At 51.3% G+C, this 23,252-nt stretch overlaps 4 protein-coding genes across 4 annotated transcripts, besides 6 other annotated features; 1 reads left to right on the forward strand and 3 right to left on the reverse strand.

Moving 5' to 3' along the window:
* Nucleotides 1-689: 689 nt before the first annotated feature.
* On the reverse strand, nucleotides 690-12,320 carry EKO05_0010071 (transcription-associated protein 1; the record flags this gene model as incomplete). Its single annotated transcript, XM_038942933.1, has 4 exons — nucleotides 690-1,379; nucleotides 1,437-11,972; nucleotides 12,024-12,181; nucleotides 12,266-12,320. The coding sequence occupies 4 exons, from the start codon at nucleotides 12,318-12,320 to the stop codon at nucleotides 690-692; spliced, it is 11,439 nt and encodes a 3,812-aa protein (XP_038794618.1).
* Nucleotides 12,321-13,703: 1,383 nt separating this feature from the next.
* EKO05_0010072 (Very-long-chain 3-oxoacyl-CoA synthase) lies at nucleotides 13,704-14,899 on the reverse strand (the record flags this gene model as incomplete). Its single annotated transcript, XM_038943003.1, has 4 exons — nucleotides 13,704-14,065; nucleotides 14,116-14,328; nucleotides 14,376-14,445; nucleotides 14,492-14,899. 4 exons carry the CDS (start codon nucleotides 14,897-14,899, stop codon nucleotides 13,704-13,706), a joined length of 1,053 nt encoding a protein of 350 aa, XP_038794619.1.
* A 738-nt stretch (nucleotides 14,900-15,637) lies between these two features.
* Nucleotides 15,638-17,509: a mobile genetic element.
* Nucleotides 16,192-16,550: a mobile genetic element.
* Nucleotides 16,297-16,517: a mobile genetic element.
* Nucleotides 16,297-16,556: a mobile genetic element.
* Nucleotides 16,306-16,550: a mobile genetic element.
* Nucleotides 17,510-17,742: 233 nt separating the features above from the next.
* Nucleotides 17,743-20,335, reverse strand: EKO05_0010073 (serine/threonine-protein phosphatase 2A 56 kDa regulatory subunit delta isoform; the record flags this gene model as incomplete). Its single annotated transcript, XM_059637686.1, has 7 exons — nucleotides 17,743-17,919; nucleotides 18,080-18,383; nucleotides 18,432-18,559; nucleotides 18,610-19,134; nucleotides 19,189-19,797; nucleotides 19,850-20,206; nucleotides 20,312-20,335. The coding sequence occupies 7 exons, from the start codon at nucleotides 20,333-20,335 to the stop codon at nucleotides 17,743-17,745; spliced, it is 2,124 nt and encodes a 707-aa protein (XP_059493669.1).
* A 760-nt stretch (nucleotides 20,336-21,095) lies between these two features.
* On the forward strand, nucleotides 21,096-23,237 carry EKO05_0010074 (tau 95 subunit of transcription factor TFIIIC; the record flags this gene model as incomplete). The annotated part of the gene is made up of 5 exons (XM_038942996.1): nucleotides 21,096-21,260; nucleotides 21,311-21,677; nucleotides 21,728-21,805; nucleotides 21,854-21,962; nucleotides 22,010-23,237. The coding sequence occupies 5 exons, from the start codon at nucleotides 21,096-21,098 to the stop codon at nucleotides 23,235-23,237; spliced, it is 1,947 nt and encodes a 648-aa protein (XP_038794621.1).
* Nucleotides 23,032-23,168: a tandem repeat.
* Nucleotides 23,238-23,252: the final 15 nt, after the last annotated feature.

Below are 23,252 nucleotides of genomic sequence, written 5' to 3' on the forward strand. Positions count from 1 at the left end.
AAATCCCATAGCAGCCATGCACCACAACATCGAGAACCCGCACACCCTCGCCATCATCCACAATATCGCGCAGTCTTACATCACAGGTCCCTGTTCCTATAACATTCAAGACAAGGAGTGTCTTTGCTACAATACCTACCTCGCTTGGCCGGAGCTGACGTTCGCGGTGCACACCGAGGAGGCCGCGGTGCTGCTGGGTACGGCGAATGGAAGGGGCGTGGCCTGGATGTTGGCACAGGCCGGGGAGCGGGATCGGCTGAGAACTGTGATCAGGGTGACTGTGTGGTGTGAGCAGGACTGGGCACCGTTGCCGAGTCTGCTGTTTTGGGTCGAGGAGGTCGGTGTGGAAGGGCAGGCTGATGCAGGAGGAGGAAGTGTGGGAGTAGGGGAAACTATCGGTTTTCCAACGGTTACAGCGAAGGTCATTAGTTGGTCACCGACGATGGCAAAGGCTGAGGGCTTCGTGGTTATGCTTGATTTTTTTATGACTATCTACTATAACATGAACAAATACAGAATGCAGTTCCGATCAACTATACTCGTGCCAAAGCAACTGTCTACTCATTGCGCCTCTGATCGCCTCTGCTGGGCCAGTCCTGGCCATAAAGTTGAAAACCCAACGCTTGCAAAAATCCCCACATGTTTTCTGTTGCAGAGTTCCAAACTCCAACCTCCCAAAATACAGTCCCTTACAAGTACGCCATCCACAGTGGATCCGTCATAGCCAGCTTCTGTGGGTGCACTGCAACACTCACAAGATCCACCATTGTCTGGTTCGCTGGCAGATTCGCACCGGACGGTAGACTCCCAATGCTGCTCGCTCTCTTGACCACCAGGTCACTGTTTTGCTGTACACTTTCTCTCAACACATCCGGTGTCAGGCTGCTGCTCTTGTGCTGGCTAGTGAACCAATGGTTCATCTCGTCTCTCATGAAGATACTGAGTTGCATCTCCAGCTCGCCCTCAGGTTCAATGAGACACCTAGCAACTGTCATTACCGCTGGCGCGAATATACCCTCCAAGTTGAGAGGACCCAGCATGGTCTGTAGATTGGGCGTAAGACGGAAGGGGACAGGCTCCGAGTTATGTAGAATTGGCTTTCCGACAGCCATGCTGGGGATGAGTTCAGAACCCCAGACGCGGCCTGATTGACGCGAGATAAGGAGCTTGTGTGGGAAACGCGTGTTCATGTGCATGACGTAAGTCATGAAAGTCAGCGCGGCGAGGTGGTAGGAGAAAGTGCGCCGGAAGAGCCAGAAGTCTGAGAAGGTGGGGAAAGTAGCGCGGAAGTAGTCTTGTACGACGGTTGGAGGGACGTATTTTTCTTGCACGGCGGAGAATGTCTCAAGGCGGATGCTGTTCGCGTGGTCCAAGTTCTTCTGGTTACGTGCGTTAGATTTTGTATCTGGCAGATCACAAGAGCTATGTGAACTTACAGGCTGGAGCGCTCTTAGTTTGTCAATGCTGAATAGAACCGGCTCATCTTTGTTGATGCCGTTCTTTCTGCAGTAGTCCTCGTAGATGCCTTGCAAGTTCATAACCGACGGATCGTCCTGGATCAGACGGACACTAGGCGTAATGGGCACCATGAGCGGCAGATGGAACAGGAGGTTCCTCCTACGACTCTCTTTGCGCTTTGACAAGATACCGTTGAAGATACGGAACAGTTGGATAATACGTTCCTCACGCCTTGAGCTTCTCGCAGTGGGGAATTGAATAGCAAACGGATGTGTGCTGCCATCGTGGCCACGGATCTTAATCCTGCGATGACACACGCCAACGCCGCGTACCAGCTCAACATCAGAGAGGAAGCGCTCGATACGCACAAAGTCGGAATTTTTGTCACGGTGCAACAAGTATTGTCCAGGCACCTCGACATCGTCGAACTTCAGGAATCTGAACTCGCTCAGCTGGTGAGTATACTGTTCGAGTGGAACAACGACCCTCCTGCGATCGAGACGCTCTTCAAATCGGTTTCTCCAGGTGCGTAACTTCTGGATGTACTCGAACATGGTGGGTTTGTCTTTGATAAAGTCTGTTTCGAACGACTTCCTGATATGCGCTGGGAGCACAGATTCGGCGAACCGTGTTATGTTCCCCTCAGTGGATGATGGAAGTTTGGTATCTCGCGCATAGAGCGTAGGCTGACGGCCTACGTATGACAATCCGTCATTCAACAACGCAACGATCAGTCTGTAGGCATCCTCATCAGGAGGACACTTGAAGTTCTTGTGGATCTGATCGAGCATCGTCTCCATGGACAAGGCAAGTAGCGGGAATGCTGTTTTGAGAATAGCACTGATCTCCTCAACATGATCCCATGGTTTCTTCGGTGTGGGCGGTGTGACTTCGACAGTCGGCGCGCCATTGACGGCAGGACTGCCTTGGGCATTGCCTTCGACCTTGACAGTGCCGCCCGGTGTACTTGTCGAAACGACAGGCTTTGCATCGCCGTTGGTACCAGCAGCCTGGTTGCCACTCGAGCTAGGACGGGCATCGGGTGAGCTTTGCTTCGGTGCCGGAGAAGACTGGTTTCCTTGTTGTTGTGCTTTTGCTGCACGCGCAGCCTTGTCCTTTGCCTCCTTCTGCTCATGATTCTTCTTGAGCACTACCATGTCCTCTCGTGTTGTCCTGAGGTGGCAATAAAGTGCTTGAGGGTACGTCTTCGCAAGTTTACCCAGAATTGACCTAGCGATAGGCGCTTCTTGTCGTGAGAGACTGTTCAGCAACTGCGGAATGTAAGTAATCCAGTACCATGCTGGGGTATCGCCCTTGAACTCTTCAAACTTCTCCGCCAATTTTCGCTCTGGGTTATCCAAGCTGAGTAACCACAATACCCGGCCTAGCAACTTCCTACTCTTCGCATTCTTGAACTGACTAGCAGCCTCGAGGTAACAACTGAGCGCCGCTTCAGCGCGTTCCAGATTTTGTGGCTCCTCCTTGAAAAGCATATCGTTATATCGTCCCCACTCTGCCCACGCTTTTGGTAGCTTGATGTCGAAGTACAACGCAGTGCCGAACGCTTCGCCAGCCTCACTCTTATTGCCGAGCTTGGCGAGGAACATGCCCTTGAGAGTGTAGAACTCTGCCTTCTGCTGGGGACCAAAGTAGTTAAGGTTAGTGTTGTTGATAACATCCAAGCCACTGTTCAAATCTGCCCGAATTTGGTAATGACACTTGGCCTGTTCACGCAACTTGAGGAATGCTTCCTGAATTTCGATGTTAGGAAGTGTGTAGATGCGGCCCAACTGGTTGATGCAGACTTCGGGCAGGTTGTGTTTCCGTGCTACATGCGCGAAGCGGTTGATGATCCAGGCGGTCTCGTGGTAACCCCTGTACGCAAAGCTGTTACCACTAGCGTTATTTTGATTCGGAGGCAGCAGATTTAGGTATACTCCGTTGATGAGCTGGAAGACGTGCTGACGCCAGGTAACAAGATCTTGCCAAGCGTTAATGTCATCCCAAAAGTTGGGCAGACGGTCACGCCAGGTGCTAAGAAGCAGCTTGAGCTCTTGAGACTTCATATCAAGATTGGCTTGTGTGGTCTGTGCAAGACTCTGGCATATAACACTTGCATCGTGCAATTCGACAAGTTGCTGGAAGTGCTGCAAAAGCGGAATGTGCGCCTGCGTGATGCGCCGAGGAAGTTGATGCCACTTGCGAATAGACAGCTGGATCGACTCGTCGCATAGCCTGTGGAACTCTGGTGGCGACTCTTGCTTTGCGTGCAGCTTGAGCAGTGACATGAATGTCTGGAAGAAGACGCGTCGAGGAGTTGGGGCATCACTGACCGCCTTGATAGTGGTATCGAGCTGCTCGCGGGTCTCTGCATTTTGCCAAGCTTCGAAGCTCCTCCATGTGGACTCTAGGTAGAGGTCGTTAAAGTTCTCATGTTTGGCGAAGTCGCTGAGAATTTCCCACTGTTGCAACTTCTGCGCGCAAATCACCCAGTGGTCCTCCCATAGCATGTACTCTCCCGTAGAGAAAGGCAGTACTGAGGTCCGAGCTTTAATCTGGGCAGCTTCGTACATTTGCTGGGCCTTGTCCCAGATACCGCACTGCTCGTACGAGAGCGCAGCGTTGCTCTCCAAAAACTGACATCGCCTGCGCCAAGTACCGTAAAACAAGTCATCCTCTTGTAAACCGCTGTAGATTTCCAGGAGAGCATCTAGGTTGCTCTCCCTCAGCTTCTCAACGTCGACAACAGGTGAGATGGCCGACTCTTCCATGTACACAGCCGCAGTGTACCAGGCGTTGTACGTCTGAGCCAAGTATTTCATGATATGAGGTGGGAACTTCACTCTCGGCTTCGCATGTACGATAGCGTCGAGCATGGTAGCAACACAATTCGGTCGCTTATCAAGCTGTCTGTTGTGGAAGTCTTTAGTGAGCAATGCGGCCATGCCCTTCTCGAGATCACTCTGATCATCCTTTGTCAATGCAGTCCAAGCCAATGGGAAGAATGCAACCCAGATGTCGTGTGCAAGATCATTGTCTGTATGCTGTAGATGTCCGAGCGGCTCGAAGATGTCCTTAATCTTGACGTCTCCAAGCTGGCTAGCAAATCGACGATGGCTGCTGATCAGGCTCTCAAGGTCGTCATCGACCATGACATCCGCAATCCTGGAGTCTTTGCTGTAAGTAGCGAACAAGGTAGTTGGATGCGTGAGTTTGAAGTCCTCTTCGTGCAGTTCAGCAGGGCTGTTCATCTCGATCGAACCGAACATGAGGTGGATGACTTGGCTCAGCCAGTATGAGTCTGAAAGCGTGTCCCAGTTCTGCGACGCAAGCACATAGCTCAAACGGCTAGCAGCGGTACGACTCAGGCTCTTGTCGAAAATGGCCATATACCGATTGCGCATCTCGACATCTTGCGCGCGGGTTCCAATAAGGAAAGCGTGCTCCATCCTGACGGTAAGCTCGCTCCGTGTAATTTTAGGATCCTCGTAGATTCGAATGACGAGATCAAGGAATCGGGTAAGGAGCGAAGTGTCTTGTCGGTGTTCGAAAAGCAGCATTTTACTAAGCACGGCCGTCTTCTCCTTGAGTGTTGGAACCGGCTCTGTAGAGTGGAAAATCCAATCTTCAACGAGGTCCAGGACTTTCATGCAGACCGAGTTGACCTGCGATCGCTCGACTAGAGATGCAAGTACACTGAGGTAAGGTCTCCTGTTCTCGCCGAGTTCGTTCATGCGCGCTGCAAGAATATCAACGGCTTTGAGAACTAGATCTGTCTGTACTTCGATCTCACGCGGGTCCGTCGGTGGATTGGCGCCTTCGGAGCGCATGCCTGGGGGTGCTGCCTGCCCCGGAGTACCACTGTGGCCAGCAAGGTGATCCTTGGCCATCTTGCCCTGGAAAGCCTTCATGACTTGTGGAATATGCTGATCGATCTCCTCAGGGCGCTTCTGGCAGAGAGTCCAGAGAACGTTAATGGCGCAAATGTAGGATCCGTTGGACAGCGCTTCTGTTGCAACAGTTCCGAGGAAACTGACGAACTCAGTTGATGTTGACTCTTCTGTATTGCCCTCGTCATCCGTGACAGGCTCTGGCATGACTTCTAGAATGCGTTTTAATGTTGGTTGTAGCTTCGTTGAGCAGTCTTCGTTCTCATCGACCGCGTGCAGGCTGGCCTGTACATCAGCATTTTCAGAACGAATCGGTTTCTCTAGGATCTTCTGGAACAACGGGATACGCTGCAGCACCCAGTCGTCAGGCTTGACATTGACGATTACCTTGACAATCTGAAGCGTGTTGATCATCCTAGTGTGAAAGACTTCCGGCTTATCATCTTGCTTCATCTCAGCAAGGAGAATCTCTTCGATCTTTTTCGAAAGCATAACATCTAGATCCAGGTCATTCCAGAGACGAGGCGCAAGCAGATCATGCAATAGCTGCACGGCCTTGCGGCAGATCTCGGTAGGCTGTGGCGTAATGGGTATCGCCAGGGTCAAGTCCTTTGGCTTTGGAGAGGCGACGGGAAAGCGCTCTGGCAGATACGCGATGAATTGGATGAGGTACTTGATAAGCATCATGCGAGTGGAAGCTTGAGCGACAAACTCCTTGGGCAGGGAAGTGGAAGCAATAATTGTTCCATCTGCTTTCCTCTTGGATGCAGTCGGTGACGAAGATGGCCGCTCTGCTCCTGCGCCAGACTCATTCGCTGTGCGCTCCTCCCAAGTCCTGATCAAGCTAATCAGATTCAGCGCCAATTTCTTAGCGTCAGTTGACGGGTTGGGAGGCTGCGCGATCTTGGACAGAGCAGTAATTATGATTGGCGAGAGATGTTCGCGGCCTTCGTAGAAAAGGTCTGGATGTCGCACAACAAAATTGAAGATGCTCATGAGCTGCTGCAAATTTGAACTCTCTTCAGAAAGAATCTTGCGTGGGTGTTGAATCCAGAGCGGCATCCTTTCGCCACCACCCATGCGCTTGCGCAGCACTGGAGCCATGAGTTCGAGGGCCTGCATGACCAAACTGCGGCCTTCGTTCTGATGCGCCTTGAGCAGCGACTGGTATGTGTGCGCGGCAATCTTCTTAGGCGTCTCGTATACAGCGATGAAGAACGCCACTAGCACGTACGCGGCGTACTTGTTGATGATATCCTCGAGCTTGATGTAGTTCCAACCGAACTTGATAACATCCTTTCTGTACTCTTCAATCATCCCGGAGTAGTACTTGAGCAGTAGCGTTGTCAGCTGAAGAAGTTCCATCCTGGAGTGATCGACACCAAGCTGAGCCGTCTCTTCTGAAGTATCTGTGAGAGATTGCGGTAGCCACAGCCTCTTGTGGATGGTCTCGGTCATGCTCTTGTCCATGAGTTTCGTACCCTCGGTCTTCTGATCGAACAGGATGTTCCAGTTGCGCTTCACATCCATAGCGAAGATCGGATTGACGATGTTGTGGAAGATAAAAGTCTTCGTCTTCTGCGACGAGTTGCGGGAAGTGTAGAGGTCGATGCACCTGTTGATAAGGGTCTTCCAGTATTCAACGGACTCGCTGGAGATGATCTGCTTGTATATGAAGTCGAACAAGCGTGGGGAAGCCTTCAGCTCTTCGGACGTGACAGCGTCAATCAGCTCGAAGAAGAAGTCCAGATTGTTCGGCTCGTGCTTTAGGTACGTAGTGAAGATAGACATGATCTGGTCGCCTGCCTGTTCTGTCGCAAGACGTAGCTCAGGATCGATTTGATTCTGGCGTAGCTTCTTCTCAAGGGACCTGCCCGCTTCGAATAAACTCTTGCGCAAATCGTCATGTGCCAATAACCACTTGCTGGTCTCTTTGAACTGACTGAGAGCGTACGCAATGTGAATGGCGTTGAGCTGAGCTTGGCAAACGTCCTTCTCGGCTCCCTCAAACTGGAAGGACTGTAGGAAGCCAGGGACATCCTCAGATACCTGCGTCCGCAGCGCGCCACTTTCAGGACTCTCGAGTAGCTGTGCAAAGAAGCGTCCCTGTGTCTGGTCTTTAAGGTTTGGCGCAAAGTGTGTCCAGGTGTCGCTCGGATACATGCACAGATACTTAATCAGAGGCTCTCTGAAGGGACTGTAATGTGTTCTCCTTAGACTAGTTTCCAACTCGATCACTTTCTCAATAATTTGCTTCAGGAACGTAGCAGCTGCAGGAGGGAGGAGATGGAAAATGTTGAAGATACCTGTGACGATCTTCATCTTTGGGTTCTGCTCGATCATTGTGAATGAGATTTTCTGCAGGCTGTTCTGGTCCGCAATGCTCTTAAGATGATCCAGTAGGCGAGTTCCAATCTCGACCTTGAAGTAATTGGTAAGTAGTTTCAGAAGGCGAGCAAGGCCATCCAAGTTCTCAACCGAGAGCTTCCTAGGATCTTGCAGGTTCACCAGAATAGGCCTAAGTCCTGACTGCAGTACGTCCTTGGGAAGCTTGTTGGTTGCCGAGATGACTCCTGACAAACCAATATTCGCAGCCTCAATGACCTCTGGTGATTTAGAGTAGAGACACTTGAAGAATACGGCGATGATGCGAAGGAACGTCTGGTTCGGCGGCGTCGTACTAAATTCCGGGAAACTCTGCGCCGTAGATAGGAGACGAATACAGGCGACACGCAGGTTGATAATGTGCTCTGCGTTGCGTTGTTCGAAAGGCTTGCTTGCGAGACCCTCATCTTCAGCATCGGCTAAAGCCAGCGATTCCATGAGCAATCTTGTCAGCTCGTCGTTGAATTCTAGAATGCCGTTTTTTAGATTCAGACAGAAGGTGATCGCATCGATGTAGGCGATCTGAATACCAAATGGCAAAGCTCGCAGAGGCTTGGTCCATATCGGTACTATTAATCGGGTCTTGACTGGCGCAATAAGCTCGTGCACGCCCAAGCCTGTGACTTGAGACAAGACCTGGAAAGCCTTCTGTGTGGCTTCACGAACGTTCTTGTTCATGTGAGATAAGTCACCCACAAGTTGGCCACAAAGTCTCATCGTGATGTTGTTGCCCTTTTCAAACTCCTCTTTTGTTGTTGGCTTGTGGCATTGACGAATGAGGTCCTCGATAAGCCCTTCAGCCTGTATTCGTGTCTTTGAGTCGAGATCGATAGGCATGTCCTTCATGACAAAGTTCAGAGCCCGGATAAGTTCGAAGTGCCGAGCCACCATCCACGTAGAGTCAAGACCTGACTGCTTGATGATGATCTCGATACCACGGGTGCCGCCAGATTTCATGAACCAGTCGTCGGCATGACAGTTGTGACAGAAGGTACTGGCAAGATCGTTGAAGAAGGGGAACCTATCGAGTTTGTCGTCACTCCCAAAGATTGCCTTGGCAGCATCCCGCATCGTCAGAATTGCTTGCTCTGCTGCGGCGCGCACGTCGGGGTGTTCGCAGGCGAGCGAGTCACCTATAGCGTCTGCTATGACCTCACTCTCTATGACTACAGGCCCTTCTCCCAGGTGAACTTCGAACGGTTTGCTTTTGTGCTTAGAAAGAGCAAAGTGACTCCCGAATTCCAAAAGGGTGAAGTGCTTGGCAAGGTTCGTGACGAGTGGCTCAGCTTCAGTCTTCAGCTCTGGGACCGAGACAGCGAAGATACAGGCCTTCAGAAGCTTCTTCAGTGTCTCTCTTTCCACAGTTTTCTTCGGTATCGACTTCTCGCGATCAGGCGCGGCGAGTACATCGGCACCAACGTCGTATTTCTGGTTGCAGAGGTCGTTTGCTTGAAGCCGGACGAGTTGCGCAAAGTCGTCTGGTAGGCTGTCAAACCCAATCATAAGCTTAGTGTGAGCGGTGATGAGTCTGAAGGCTTGTTGCTTATGAAAGATATCGGATTTCTTCGATGCAGGTGTCTTGGGCACTTCATGCAGCTTAGCGACAGCAGTATCGATACCAATAACAGCGGGGAAGGCACGGTCTTTTGTCGAACCGATGAGTCGAATGTCAATAGATGACTGATCGTCCGAGTATGGCTGGTAATTGAGCTCTGGGGGACCTGTGATGAACTTTCGGTTCCGCCCTCCAAGCTTGCCTAGAATACGCATGGTAGTATGAGCATGGAAGTGACTGTAGGGATTCGGTTTAAGGTGCTCCCACAGTGCTGCCATAAGCTCATCAATGACCGGGGCCATGATCGGATCCAGGTAGTCTGCGGTGAGATTATCAACGCAGAGCTCGAGAGTCCTAAGACCTTGTCCAACAAGATCTGATCCTGCACGCAGAGCTACGACGAGAGGCCTCATCAAATAGCTCAGGTGCGGCAAAAGATTGCTGAGCCTTGCTGGTACTGTAAGTGACAACTCAACAAACAAGTCGCGCTCTGCCGGTTTGCGAGCTGTAATTAAGAGGTTATTGAGGACGTCCAACAACATTTCCAGCAGAGGAAGGATCTCCTTGTACAAGTGCTCGAACCGACCACCGCCTATACTTCTAAACAGCGACCTGAGCAATAAGAAGTAGTTCATCGGCTCCTCAGCAGTGGTGGATAGCTGTATCGATTTGGTGATGATCTTGCTGACATGTGGTAGGAGGACCTGCTCATTCTGCTGGGAGAACAATGTCACGGCCATGAAAGAAAGCTTGAACAGCCGCAGCAAAATCGACGATTTTTTTACGTCTGCTGTGCCGACTTCTTCTATCCGGTCCATGAGGAACTGTAGCAACATACCAGAAAAGCTTGGTGATGTTGCTTCCGAAGCAAGCAGGAACTGTGGAACGTGAAGCAATGCCGGATGGTCAAACATCATGTCGTACAAATGGGGTATCTCGGATGAAAACACTTCGTGAAAAGTTGCAGGATCGATGTGATGAAAGACCGTCGCGAACGTCTCGAGTAGTTCTTTCTCTTCCTTGCCGCTGGACATCATGTGCTGATTTCCCATAAGATCACCGGGTGATAGGCCTTGGGTCTCAACTGACTTCTCATTACCGTAGTAACGGAAAACCTTAGCACCTTCTCGGAAGAGCTTGATGAGCACCTCTACCTCCTCAGCATTGTACCCAAAGGAAACCTCGTGCCAGTTGGCTGACGCGTTAGCAACGTCAATTTCTTCCTTGATTTTTGCCGGGTTGCAGGCGCGTAGCTGATAGAAGAGATTCTTCAATCCATGCAGGAGGTTTTTGAAAAGGAATTTGTTGTCGGCGATTGGATCAGAACTCCTGTCTCGAGGGTTCGAGGTCTTGATAGGAGTGGCGTTGAAGATGTCAATCTCGTCCCAGTCTGGAGGTTGTTCCTGAACCGCCATGTGGTTCTCATCCGTTGCGTCGATCGAAGGCTGGCTGTACTGTGCGGAGAGCTTGACTGCGTTATGATACTGACGGTTCATAGCTGCGAACTTATCGCCAATTGCATTCAAAATCATGATCAGGAAGTACCGGGCATCTTCTTTCGGCTCCAGCTTTGCGATACACTCTGCCATGTTCAAGAGCAGCTTTGCACTCATGGTTTGGAAGCTTGTGCCGGGAAAACTGTCGTGGAGATTTTTGGTGTAAACTTCGACGGTGCGACGGATCTGTTCTTTCGACAAAGAGTCCCGAAGGTGGTGAATCAGATCTGCAAGCATGCTGTATGCCAACGGTCGCATAGTCTCGTACACTGTTAGACCATCGCCTATCAGCGTTCGCTCCTCCAGTAGCTCGTCAATCTTCTTGAGAAAGATTTTGCGGAAGTTGAAGTTGATGATATGTCTAATTGCCACCAGAAGCTCCTTGCGCGCGCCAGACTTCTCCCGCGGGCAGTCTTTCAACAACCGTACGACAATGTCTGGTAAGGTTGGTAGAAAATCGTTGAGCTGGTTCGCATAAACCCGCAGTAGGTATGCCAAGAAGCTCATAGTCTTAACTTGTGCTGTGATGAAATCGCCGAACGCTGCGCGGTTGCGAATATCCTTGCTGACCCCAGTGAAGATCTTACCCTGCGCCTTTGCTTCCTCGTGCGCCCTCTCTTGTGGCTTGGCTTGCAGCAAGAGAACATTCTTTATTAGCGGAACAAAGAGCTTGACGTTCTTGTTCACGCAATTGCGATAGGCCTGAAAGAGCGACACTACTATGATCGGGCATTCTGCCAGCACCTTGAAGGACTGCATGCCCTTGAGCAACATACGTGTTTGCTGTGTTTCCTGTCCAAGATCACCGGTAGATCCGGAAGTAAGGGCTGTCGCCGGCGAGTTCGGTCGCGGCGATTGTGAGTACTGGTGATTGCTCGGTGTGGACGGTACGCCTTGCGAGGCCGGTGCAGGCGTTGCGCTGTCAAACGTGTCATGTACCGCCTGCTCCATCGTCTCGAACATCTCTTGTATAAGATCCAGGAAGGGCTGCACGCGGTCCTGCAGCGCTTTCGTTTGATGCCGCTGAAAGTCCATGATGGTCTTCATGCAGAGCACCGCGTTGTCCTCGTTCTCGAGCTTCACAAGGCTCATGAGCTTGTCCACAATCTTCGCCGCATGAGGTTCGACTGCGTCGCCGGGGTTCATCGGCAGTCGGTGGAGGATCTCAAGCACACAGTTCCGTATCCGCTGTTCTGAAGGTTAGAAGGTCCAATGTCGTCGCAAGGCGCGCGCGCTCACCTGTTCCGGGGATGTAGATATGAAGACTGGATTGCCATCGAGGATCTTCAAGAACGCGGGGACAAGAGCGTTCATGAATTGCGCATACTGCGCGCCCTGGCAGTAGCTCTCGATGTTGTCGCGTATCTCGACCACAAGCTTCTCCTTCGTCCTGAGATCTGCGCCATGTCAGCCTCCCGTTTTCTTCTGCAGCAAGAAATCCTTGGATCCAACAGTTTGCGCCTCGTCAAACATGTGCATACCAGAGCTTGGATCATCGAGCTTCGAGGCCATGGCCTCAAAGTTGTGAGTGGCCATGGCGAGGACGTGTGCAGCGTGCAGCGTGCAGCGTGCAGCTGCTCGGCTCACTCCAGAGAGCCCTCCTCGTCGGTTGGGTCGCCTGGGTTCGTCCAGCTACGTCGTTCAGAAGAATTCGTCTATGAAGGCTGCATTGGTCGGTGGGCTTCGATCAGCGTGCGCCTAGTCTGTAACACCGAACGGCAGGAGGATGTCGATATTAATTTGCTTTGATATCGAATTAGGAGGCGTCGACGCCTAGCAGGTCATTATATTCGTGAACAGGAAAGGAGAGGCCGTGGCGGGGTGGTGGACGCGTCACGCGTGTGGTGTCGTGTGAATCGCGAACTGGAGCTCTGAACACTGCGAATGCTTTCGCAGCCCAGCGGCGGTCGCTCTGACCCTGTAGAAGCACAGACGCGTTATGATTGGCGGGACTTGTGGCGAGAGCCGCGCTTTCCCTTGAATGCCTTAGCGTGCTCAGTGGCTTCTGGGTGCTTCGGTACTCTCCTTGCTCTTCATAGGCTGGACATGTCTCTACAAGTCACGTTGCGCGCTGCGAGTAGAGCCTCGAGCTCGAAGATGCTGCGCATGTGCAACACTTGCTGTGCATCGTGATTGAGTGAACTACAATTGAAGGTGCCCATTCCCAGCGTTCGAGAGAGAAGCACTCATGCGTCTATGTGCTGCAATCATGCAGCTACGTCGTGTTACCTTCTAGGTACAAGAGGTTCAGGGTCGTAGGAGTTGTTTTGTGCAAAACTTCCAATGTTGTGAATAATACAGCGCGAGTGTCAATTTGGGAAGTAGAGCCGCATTTATAGGGTTGTTGCGCGTTACACTACATATGACTGTCTGGGGCCTCATTCTCACTCTTGTCCCTCGTCACGAACTGTGTCGACCAACATAAGCAAGTAACCTACGATCAGTATACGATATACCATACCCAATGATTATGCATTATGTCTCATTTCTCGATTCTATGCGGATAATACAAATTCAGATTCGTACAGCAGCTCATATCAACACCCACCCAGTATGACTATCGTGGTCCCAACGATTGTAATCGTACATGTATGCAACTTACGTTGCGACTTTTCGTGACAGGAGGTACCGTCAAAAGAGCAACCCCACACCGTAACAATTACAACAAAATACGAAATTGCGGTCTTCCAGACTGCGTTGTGTCCAAGAATGAAGAAAGGTGAAGCGTGGCTTGCATAATGTGCAGTACGCCAACCTAGTATCTGCAGCCGTGAAAGGTGATGCTGTGGCTTCGGGCTAGTACCGGAGGCTCTCTGAAGCTGCCGAGATCCCATAAGAGAGTTTGGATCTGACTGATCGCTTCAGGGCCGCGCTTTCCAGCTTGGCGTTCTGCTTTGGTGGTCGTAGACGGCGGCCAAACTAGGCCTTGCGGCTCCTGGTGGTGCGACCATTGGGTGTTCCGCTGGGCGAAGCACCTGTAGCAGCACCGTTAGAAAGGACGGAGGCAGGACGGGAAGTAGAAAGACGCCTGCGGGCTTCACCGACAGTCGGGACTTTCTCATCCTTCATCTCGACCAACGCGCTGGTAGCCCTGCGGCGGCCCTTAGGCACTGGCTTCTTGTATGTAGCGAGGTAGAAACCGATAAAGAGGAATAGGTATGAGGTGATGATGACCATTCCGGAGATAGCAGCGAACTCCTCTCCGGCGCACTTGCCCAAGTTGGGCATGTGGGGAGCGTAGGTGCTGGTGAAGTAGGTCCATGAGGCGAAGTAGATGAATCCTGGGCAGCATTAGTCAACAGATCGCACCTTTGTAGGTGTTTATGCATACCAAGATCGAGGACAAATTGGGTAATCTGGCCAACTGTGATGTACTTCTTCCACCAGATTCGGATGCCGCGCGCACTCTGAAAGTAGTACCAGTACATGACAACGTGAACGGCCAAGTTCAGGGTGATGACTGGCCAAGAAACGGGGGTGTGGCCGATAAGCTGGGTGTAGCAGAGCATAGCGGTCGCGCCATGGTGGTAGGTGTGGAGGAAGGCTGAAGTCATTAGCTGCCACGCAGTTTGTACTGATCGATTCACGTACTTAGGGGCTTCTTCTTGAGGAAAAGGAAGCAAGTGTCAATCAGCTCGACGAACTTGGTAAGGTAGTTGAGCTGCTTAAGTTAGCCTCGTCGGCGCTATTTTGACACTGGCACGTACGTAGTACAGAATGACCAGCTTGTCTGTCCAGCCACCCTTATGGTCGCAAATGGCAAAAAAGAGACCATGTCGAGAAACCGTAGGAATCAACTGCTCGGCGAAGAGCGCCAGAAGAATGCCGCTGATCGCAGTAAGGTAGAAGTTGTGGATCTTGAACAGGAAGTTGAGCTTGAATGGCTCACGTCCGCGCATTAACTCGCGACCGCCGAAGATGATGATGTAGTATGTGACAAGGAAGGCTGCGCAGCTCTTGAATGTCGACAGAGGGGTCTCGCCCTGCACGAAGCGGAAGTCTTGCGGCTTGTAGCCAGCGATGGGCTCGAAGGCCTTTTCGAAGATAGGCCACAGCGCGACACCGAAGGGGCGATCCAGCGTGGGCACGCCAACCTCAAGCCAATCCAGACCCATTGTATGTTGTGTGGTGGAGTTGACGCTGGTGAATGAGATGTGTGTGCTCCACGACCGATGTATGCAGATAGCTGCGCTGAGGGGCTGCTTGAGTAAACAAGCAAGCGCGTGTGAAGAGGGTGGCAGCTGAAGCCAAAGGAACGACAAAAGAAGAGCGTGAAGAAGAAGACACGAGCACCACGTCGATGCGAGAAAGAAGTGGTCCAGCGAGGCTTTTGTTGGTCAAGCGCCAATGTTTTTCGCAACCAGCCAAAAGGAGGTCGGAGATGAACGTCCTGCGCCTCCGCGCTTTCCGAACGCGCGCCGCATCTCAGATTGAGCCGCACAAACTACGATTCGCTGGCCGAGGCAATTGCTCATTCGTGATTGGCAAGCTGTCAATCAATTGCTCGACCGTATATCCTCGTTTCCATCGAGCGAGGGTTTTACTACTCTTGCTGTATGCTTGCGGTCTGCTGACTCAGCTCAAGTTTTGCTAGAGCTGCACGCGGCACTTACTGCACTGGCGTATTTCTAGGTGCAAAGAAGTTTAACACCTCAGTGCTCGCATGGCACGACGTAAACGTAAACTGTAAACAATGGCAATATACGCACGTAAAAGCAACGCCACGTGCAAAGGCGTCTGCTCAACTGCCATGTCTCCCTCAATAGGGCAGGTCCGTCGGATGTCTTGGCAGCCGAAGACCGAGCGGGGTGGATGGGGACCGTTACACAGTTCATGATGTATTATTCCGTTCAGTTTTTTTTAATTGAACATCTACTATAACGTAAGCGGTAAGCGAGTCGCTCAGGCAAGCGAGTCGCTCACCTTTTTAAGCCTTAGACCTTTGCAACACTATAACTCAACACCACAACGTTGTACTGTAGCTCATAGTACGTTAAATTAATCTAATTAGTCTACAGTATCTTTCTTACATGTGCGCTTGTTGTGCCCTGCCTCACCACACCTCCCACAGCGTCAAGAACCCTGTCCACCACCACCCGTTCGCATCCTCTCCTCACGCCTCTCAGCCTCAACCAGCGCATCAGCATCCCTACGCTTAACTATCTCCTCTGCTTCTTGCTAAGATAGGGTCCTACTATGCTAGATCCGCTTCTTTTTACATATTTTACGCTTAGAAGCAGCTTTATTTGCTGCTTAAAGCTTAACTATCTTAGCTGCTATTAGCACCTAGGTATGCACTATTATTTCAGCTCCCTTTTAAAACTGCTGCACCATCTTACAGATTAATTCTGTTAATAAACTTCTGTATTCCCTGATTCTCTTTAATATCAGCGTTAACTAAGCTCTAATTTCAGCAGCGTTGCTTGGTGTTTTAGGTTGCCAGGGGGTAGGCCCTGGTAGAGGTGGTGATGGCGTACAAGGCTTTACTTTAAGCCTTAATAGCACTACCTCTAGGTTATCTGGAACTAAGCCTGTTGCTTGGAAGCTTAATTGAATATTACTAGATAAGAACGCCTTATCAAAAACCTGATTAAAGGCAGCTAGAAACGCTTTCTTGTTAATGTGGGTAATATAACAGTTTACTAAGACATTAATTTCCTTCTTGTACGCCTGCTTTAATAGGGCAAAACACCCCACATTAAGTGGCTGTAGGATGTGGGAGGTGTGAGGAGGCATACAGAGAGTGATAATCTTACTCTCCTTACACAGATTCTAGAAGGTAAGCAACTTGTAGCTCTTGTGGCCATTAATAATCAGCAGCTGGTGGCTACCTACTGTCTAGGCTGTTATGTGCTGGATAAAGTGCTTTAGCCACTCTAGGCCTAGTTTATTTATTGTCCAGCCATTCTTACTAACACTAATCTGCCAATCCTTTAGGTTGTAATACTAGGCTTAGTTATAGTTCTTTGCTTTAAAGATAATAAAGGGTAGGATAACCTACCCTATAGCATTAATTGCGGCAATTAACGTCGCCTATTTACAGTTGCCAGGCTGGACCTGCAATAGTCTAAGACGCCTCTTAGACGCAGTTACCACCTTAACAGACCCCCCAACACCTATCTAGAAGCCAGTCTTGTCAAAGTTGTAGGTATCTTCGTCTAGGATACTATACTTGGCTTTAACGTTACGTACAAGGTTAAACTAGGGGCTAATAATAGCTAGGTTGCTGCATAGGACTCTCTAGTAATTACGCTGTCTATTTATATAAGACTTGATCTCAGGCTTCTAGCGTATAAGGTTCCTGGCCTATTTTTCCCTAACCTAGCTACTATAACAGGCAGCTAGCAGTTAATTAGCTATTTTACGTACGTAGCTAAGCGTAGGGGCAAAGCCTTACGTGTTAAGCTTCCTTATGTATTGTATAATTGTATCCTCTTCAACCCTAGTAAGCCAGGATAAGTTAGGATAGGAATCGCGTTGTGAGGTGGTTTTGGCGCGTTAGTTAGAGAGGGTCCTTTAAGGAACGTCATAGATAGCAGCAGCGCGTTGCTGGCTTAGCAACGCGTCAGATTTTATAGCTTAGATAGCAAGGACTATCCTATCCTCACGAGAAAGCAATTCAAGATCAGGTTGTTGAGACATTGGATGAAAGGTTGAAGGAGGTGTGATCTTGGCAAAGGTGAGCGACTCGCTTGCCCGAGCGACTCGCTTACCGCTTACGTTAATGGAAAATATGACATTGCCGTCTCCGTGTCTTCCAGAGGCACCCGAATACGTGTAGACAGATCCTTAACACCCACATGATATCCCGCTTGCTTTTGCCAAAGACTCTCTTAATCAGCAGTGGCGATGAAACCAGAAGAAACAGAAGCCACCACGATGGCCAACACTGACAGCCCAAGGAGTGAAGCGAAAGGAAAAACTTTGGAATGGAAATAATATATTGCTCGCCATGGCGCTAATTCGAGACGACTTTCGTGATTGCATTGCCAGATTTTGTACGGACAAGGGGCGCCCCGTTGCGCGACGATGTTGTGCTACCGCTGGACTGGCTGTTGCTGCGAGGTCGGCCAACAGATGCCCGCCGTCCAGTAGTATGAGCGTGATGGCCGCCATGAGCGACATGATGCCGGCGCTGCAACGAGCAAGCACAAATGAGTCAGATTCGCCTGAACCGAAAATGCAAATCTTGAACAAGAGAACGACCTAGAAGTCTAGGGATAGAATTAAGAGTACATCGATTCGGCCGTAGAAAATGCTCATCTTGAGTTCTAAGGACTTAAGAATCAACGTACCGAAGTCTGGCTGCTCTGTCGCTCATACTCCTTCGGTCGCCTCTCTCTCGCAGCTCCGTCATCTTGCAGCCGAAGGTTTTCCAATCGTCCTTGGCTGAGAGGATCTGAGTCGTGCGGCGGAGCAGTTCCGTTCTGACGTGCTTCAGCAAGCTGGGCGAGCTTGTCCCAGCGGTCCTGCCTGCTCTGTTTTCTTTGACTTGCGTTGTTCTGGGATTCGGCATAGTCGTGTGAACAGTCGTCGAACAGCTGAGGGTTGACTTCCATGAATAACTTCATGGCGTTATACACCATACCATGAATGGTCCTGTTGGAGCATTAGTGGTTGCATGTAGGCCGCCGCAGGGTAACTTACCTATTCCAGTGGCCCTTCGAGTTCTCGTACAATGGAGCAAACATGATGGGCAGAATGACTTCAACGTTGTCGCTGACGAGGTTGCAGAAGTACTCGTTGTTCCAGAAGTACAGCGCGCGTTCGGCGACCTGTACTGTGAGTCAGTCACAGTTCAAGCAACGAGCAAAAAGAAACCGACCTGAAAGTGAGGGCTGGCCACCGACTTGGCCAATTGGTTAAACAGCGGTTCTTGCACCTTCGCAAATTCGGCCGGATCCATAACTTCGAAGATATCTTCCACTTCGTTTAGGAACATGACTTCTTTAGTGCTGTTCACCTTTGGCCAGTAGCGGAGAAGACCAAGTACGACCTCTTCTGTCAGAGCGGCGTCCTTTTCTAAGAACTGAACGATACAGTACGCTAGCTGCGGGTGGTACATGCTCAAACTCTTGACTTTGTGCAGAGGAATCAGCACACGAGTCAGGAATAGCTTGTGCTCCTCTTTCAGTGGCAGAGCGAAACCGTTAATGATCGACCCAAGAATTTCAAGGAGCTCAGCAATGCCGTTGAACCTCTCGGTCTCGTATATGAATTGGAAGAAGACGTTGTTGATGGAGCGCCGAATGTATGAGCGAAGGTTGAGGAATTTACCGTAAATTCGATGGAGAGTTGTCTTCAGAAAGTCGCGTTCCCTTGGGTCCTCAGAGTCGAATAGCTCAAGAAGCTAGGGCGCGTTAGCAGGGAATCTCAAACAAAGCGCAGAGACTTTGAAACATACGTTGAGCACAAAGCTATGGTCTATGTAGGCTTTGGCAATGTTTGTGTTGAAGTCCTGACTCTCAATGAAGCGGAGGAAGAACTCGTAGACAACCTGGATATGCGGCCATGCTACTTCCAAGACCGGCTCGTCTTCTTCAGGGTCAAAAGCTTCTCCCTGCGGATTCATCGGGGGGGGAATAGGACGGAACAGGTTCTTGGCGAACATCTGAACTACGAGGGGGTACATTTTCTCGGTAATGACCTGGCGGTTGTTGGCGACGTAATCAAGCAGTTCGTGCAGCGCCAAGCGTTTGATCTCCTTTGACTTCATGTCTCCACTGGCATCGTTGAAGTCGAAGATGATGTTACACTGGTCGATCTTTTGCACAAAGAGTTCCTCTCGTTTGTTCGGTGGTACTTCGTGGAATCCTGGCAGCTTCTCCAGTTCGCGCTGGCGCTGGTCCGATATGTCAAATCTGGACGAGTGTTGTCGCTTTGGCGTCCTGATACCTTCGATGTTGTCTTTGGGTGTGGCTTGGAGGCGATCGAAGACGTTCGACTTCTGGCCGGCTTTGGGAGGAGCGAGGTCGCCTGGCATTGTCTCAGCCGCACCAGGAGGAGGAATATGCTGCACCCACAAAGTCAGTCTGTTCTCTACCAGTTGAAAGATTTATGCTTACAGGAGCGCTCGGGCTGATGGTGACATTGGGTACAAGGGGTTGTCCCATTCTATGAGGTGTGCCAGCGCCAACGGCGCCTGCAGCTGCTCCGCCTGTCATGCCTCCAGGTCCGCCAAACATTGCGCCGCCTGCTGCGCCTGGCGCGCCCTGTTGGCCGGGCTGCAGGGAGCCGCTGCTCGGCTGGCCGTCCGCGGAAGGTTGGTTCTTGCGGGCGTCTGCAAGCTGTGTCTGTGACGAGGACGGTGTAGGATTGGCCGAGCCAGCAGGGGAGCCAGTGGCGCCTTGCGAAGGGGAAGCGGTGCCGGAGGTCGAGTCTTTCTTCTTAGATGACTTGTTGCCGTCCTTCGCTCTTGAGAGCTGTTCGTGCTAAGCATGTTAGCTTCTGCGCTCATCACAAGAGAGGTGGGGCGCGAGGGGGACAGGAGATGCAGCAAGCAAGCAAGTGTATAGTGGGGGACTTACAACCCTTTGCCTAAAGCCCTTCATGACTGTTGCGGCTTGCGCGAGTGCGGCACGTCAAGCGGTGCGGGAGCGATGCGGAGACGGAGGTGCGTCCGGAATGGGGAGGCCCTCAAGGCGTCTGTTGTGAAGTCGCAACCCAACAGCGCCAATGGGAAGAAGGCGGGGCACGTGATGTACACTTGATGTCGCAGGAAATGTTATGCGTAGGGCTCAAGTCGGCATAGAGGACGGACGCGTGCCAGGCGAGATCGTCGCTAGTGTTGGTGTTCAGGATGATCCACGGCAGTCGGCGTTGACGAGGGCGAGCCTGCAGGAGAGGGGGTGGGCAGCTCGTGCACTGGCGACCACGCACTGACGGGAGGATGCGATGGCGATGTCAGAGAGGGCGTTTGGCGGGCTCAAAGGCGGCGGACAGGATGAATGGGAGTAGGAAGTGCAGCGTGCCAACTCAGGGCTACAGTGTGATGTGAGGTGGTGGAGCCAGCAGGTGCCGTCGATTCGTGAACCGTGCACACCCCGCCAATCTTAGGAGCGGCAGCAGAGCATCGCCCACGCCAGCTGCGCGTTTGACGTCGCCAGCAAGGCCCACGACAGGAGCCGCATCGTGCAGGCCTGGGGTTAGACAGAAGTGCTATTCAATGGTGCGCCGCGCATGATTGGCCTGACACGATACAAAGCGATCACAGAATCTACGTTAGGTCCTTGCGCCTCTGCAAAGGAAGCTGCGACGCCTGTGCAAGCCTTCACACTTACGCACTGTATTTTTGAGCCTTGACACCAAAACATGAACAACAACGAACATGACGTGGGCACCGAGAGTAGCAGCCCTACGCTCGCACCGTGGCTGCCCATCCCATCTCGCGCTGTCTCGGCCATTGAGCATCCATGCATCATCAAAAATCTTGACAAGGGCATTACCTCATTAGGCGGGTCAGTCAAACTGAGCAAGGTCAGAGAACGAGCTGCGCGTCTACACTCGCTGGCTGACACGCACACTAGGGTCTGAGATCCAAGCTGGAGACAACCGCCGACGTTGAGGGCGACGATGAGCTTCAAAAGCTTATTTCTGTGTCACTGCGGCCGAACGACCCATTCGCCAAGCGTCTGCTCTCAACACCAGTGACGACTAACAACCTGCTACTCAAGGTGAAGGTTCCCAAACGAACTGGCAGAAAGAGGAAGCGCGGTACTACAGGGCCATTTTTGTCCGAGCTTGAAGCTCAAAGAATCACTGACGGCGCTGCTGCAAGTCTAGTGAAGAGCACGTATGTTGAAGCTTCGACCATCTACCAGAGCCTACACGACAATGCGTCTCGGTACGAGGTCGCGTTTGCTGGTGTCGTTGACGAGACACATCGATTTCGAGGTAAGTCTGACGTAGCCTCAACCCCTCTGTGACTGCTACTGACAGTGTAGCCATGCCGGACTTACAATACGCCGCATCTCACGACAACCTAATGGTCGGTCTAAGAGAGCATGTATTACCTGCACGGTGTAAGTGAGACTTGCCAAATCGTGCAAATCTCGACTGACCTTGAGCAGACGCCGACTTGAAGAAGTACGACATCAACACAGAGGCTGGCGCAGATCCAACGAAGAGCGTGGGGCCTTCAGCCGAGTTTCTACAGATGCCAATTGCGTTCAATTATAAGTAGGGTAACTTCATACGCCAGATATACCATGCTGACCACGCCAAAGGTTTCAACAAAATGCTTACGTCAAGTACACTGATCAAGGCGAGGTTAACGTGCAGAGACGTTTCCAGTACAACAGCTACATCATTCTCAAGCCCACCGACGATGCTGTGCCCATACAACCTAAGCCAACTCTGCAGCCAGAGTCATCCCTCACGCCTTACCTGCAGACACTCATCGCTCAGATCAGAGACCTCCTCAAAGAAAGACCTATCATCACGCGGCACATGCTATACAACAAGCTCGGCTGGGATAAGCGTACTCGTTTACGACAAGCTGCTGTGTACTGTGGCTACTTCTTTGAGAGTGGCCCGTGGCGCGAAGCCCTCGTCAGCTGGGGCATAGATCCTCGCAAAGACCCTCAATATCGACGGTACCAGACTGTGTCATTCATGTCCTACAAGAAACGTGGCACGGCCAGGCACCACGATGCGTTTGACAAACACGTCCAAGAGCTTGGGCGGATGACGTCAGAACAACTTGAGCATCAGCATACGTTTGACGGCATCCATGCCTCCAATACTGGCAACACATTCCAGTTCTGCGACATCACCGATCCACTGATAGCTAAGATCCTTGCGACGGAAGATATTCGAACCAGTTGCGCTCCAACCTTCCAGGGATGGTATCATGTTGGTACGTGGGCTAAAGTGACTGTTATCTTGAAGCACAAGATGAACACAATCATTGGAGGCGAGATACCTGATGACTCTCTATACCAGCGTGTCTGTCTGTGGCCAGAGCTGTGGGACGACCAGGAAATATATGCTACCTATAGGGACGAAGTCAACGACCGCGAAATGCACGAAGCAAAGCGAAGAGAACATGATGTCATGCATAACGTACGCATTGCTGCGAGAAACCCAAGATACGCCTTTGAAAAGATGGAGAGACCAAATGGCATAGACACCAGCACGACTGGTGTAGCTGACGCAGAGCCTGCTGAGGATGTGGAGATCCCTGAGGACCTTACAGAATATCCAGACAACCCGGAAACAGCAGAAGCGACTTCTAATGACGTTGTACAGAACGATGACAGCAGCGACAGCGAGGACGATGATGGCGATGAAGACGAAGATGATGAAGATGATGACGAGGATGCCCACGATCAGGAGCAAGCTGTGGATGAAGATGGCGTTTGGGAAGAAGACGACGATGATGATTCTGCGGTCATATCTGCACGAGCAGTCTCAGAAGGTCCTGCGCCATTTGGTGGCCTGTACAATGTCTAGCAAACGTGGAACTAG

This window comes from Ascochyta rabiei, chromosome 18, assembly GCF_004011695.2.
Source record: "Ascochyta rabiei chromosome 18, complete sequence".
Taxonomy (NCBI): Eukaryota; Fungi; Ascomycota; class Dothideomycetes; order Pleosporales; family Didymellaceae; genus Ascochyta; species Ascochyta rabiei.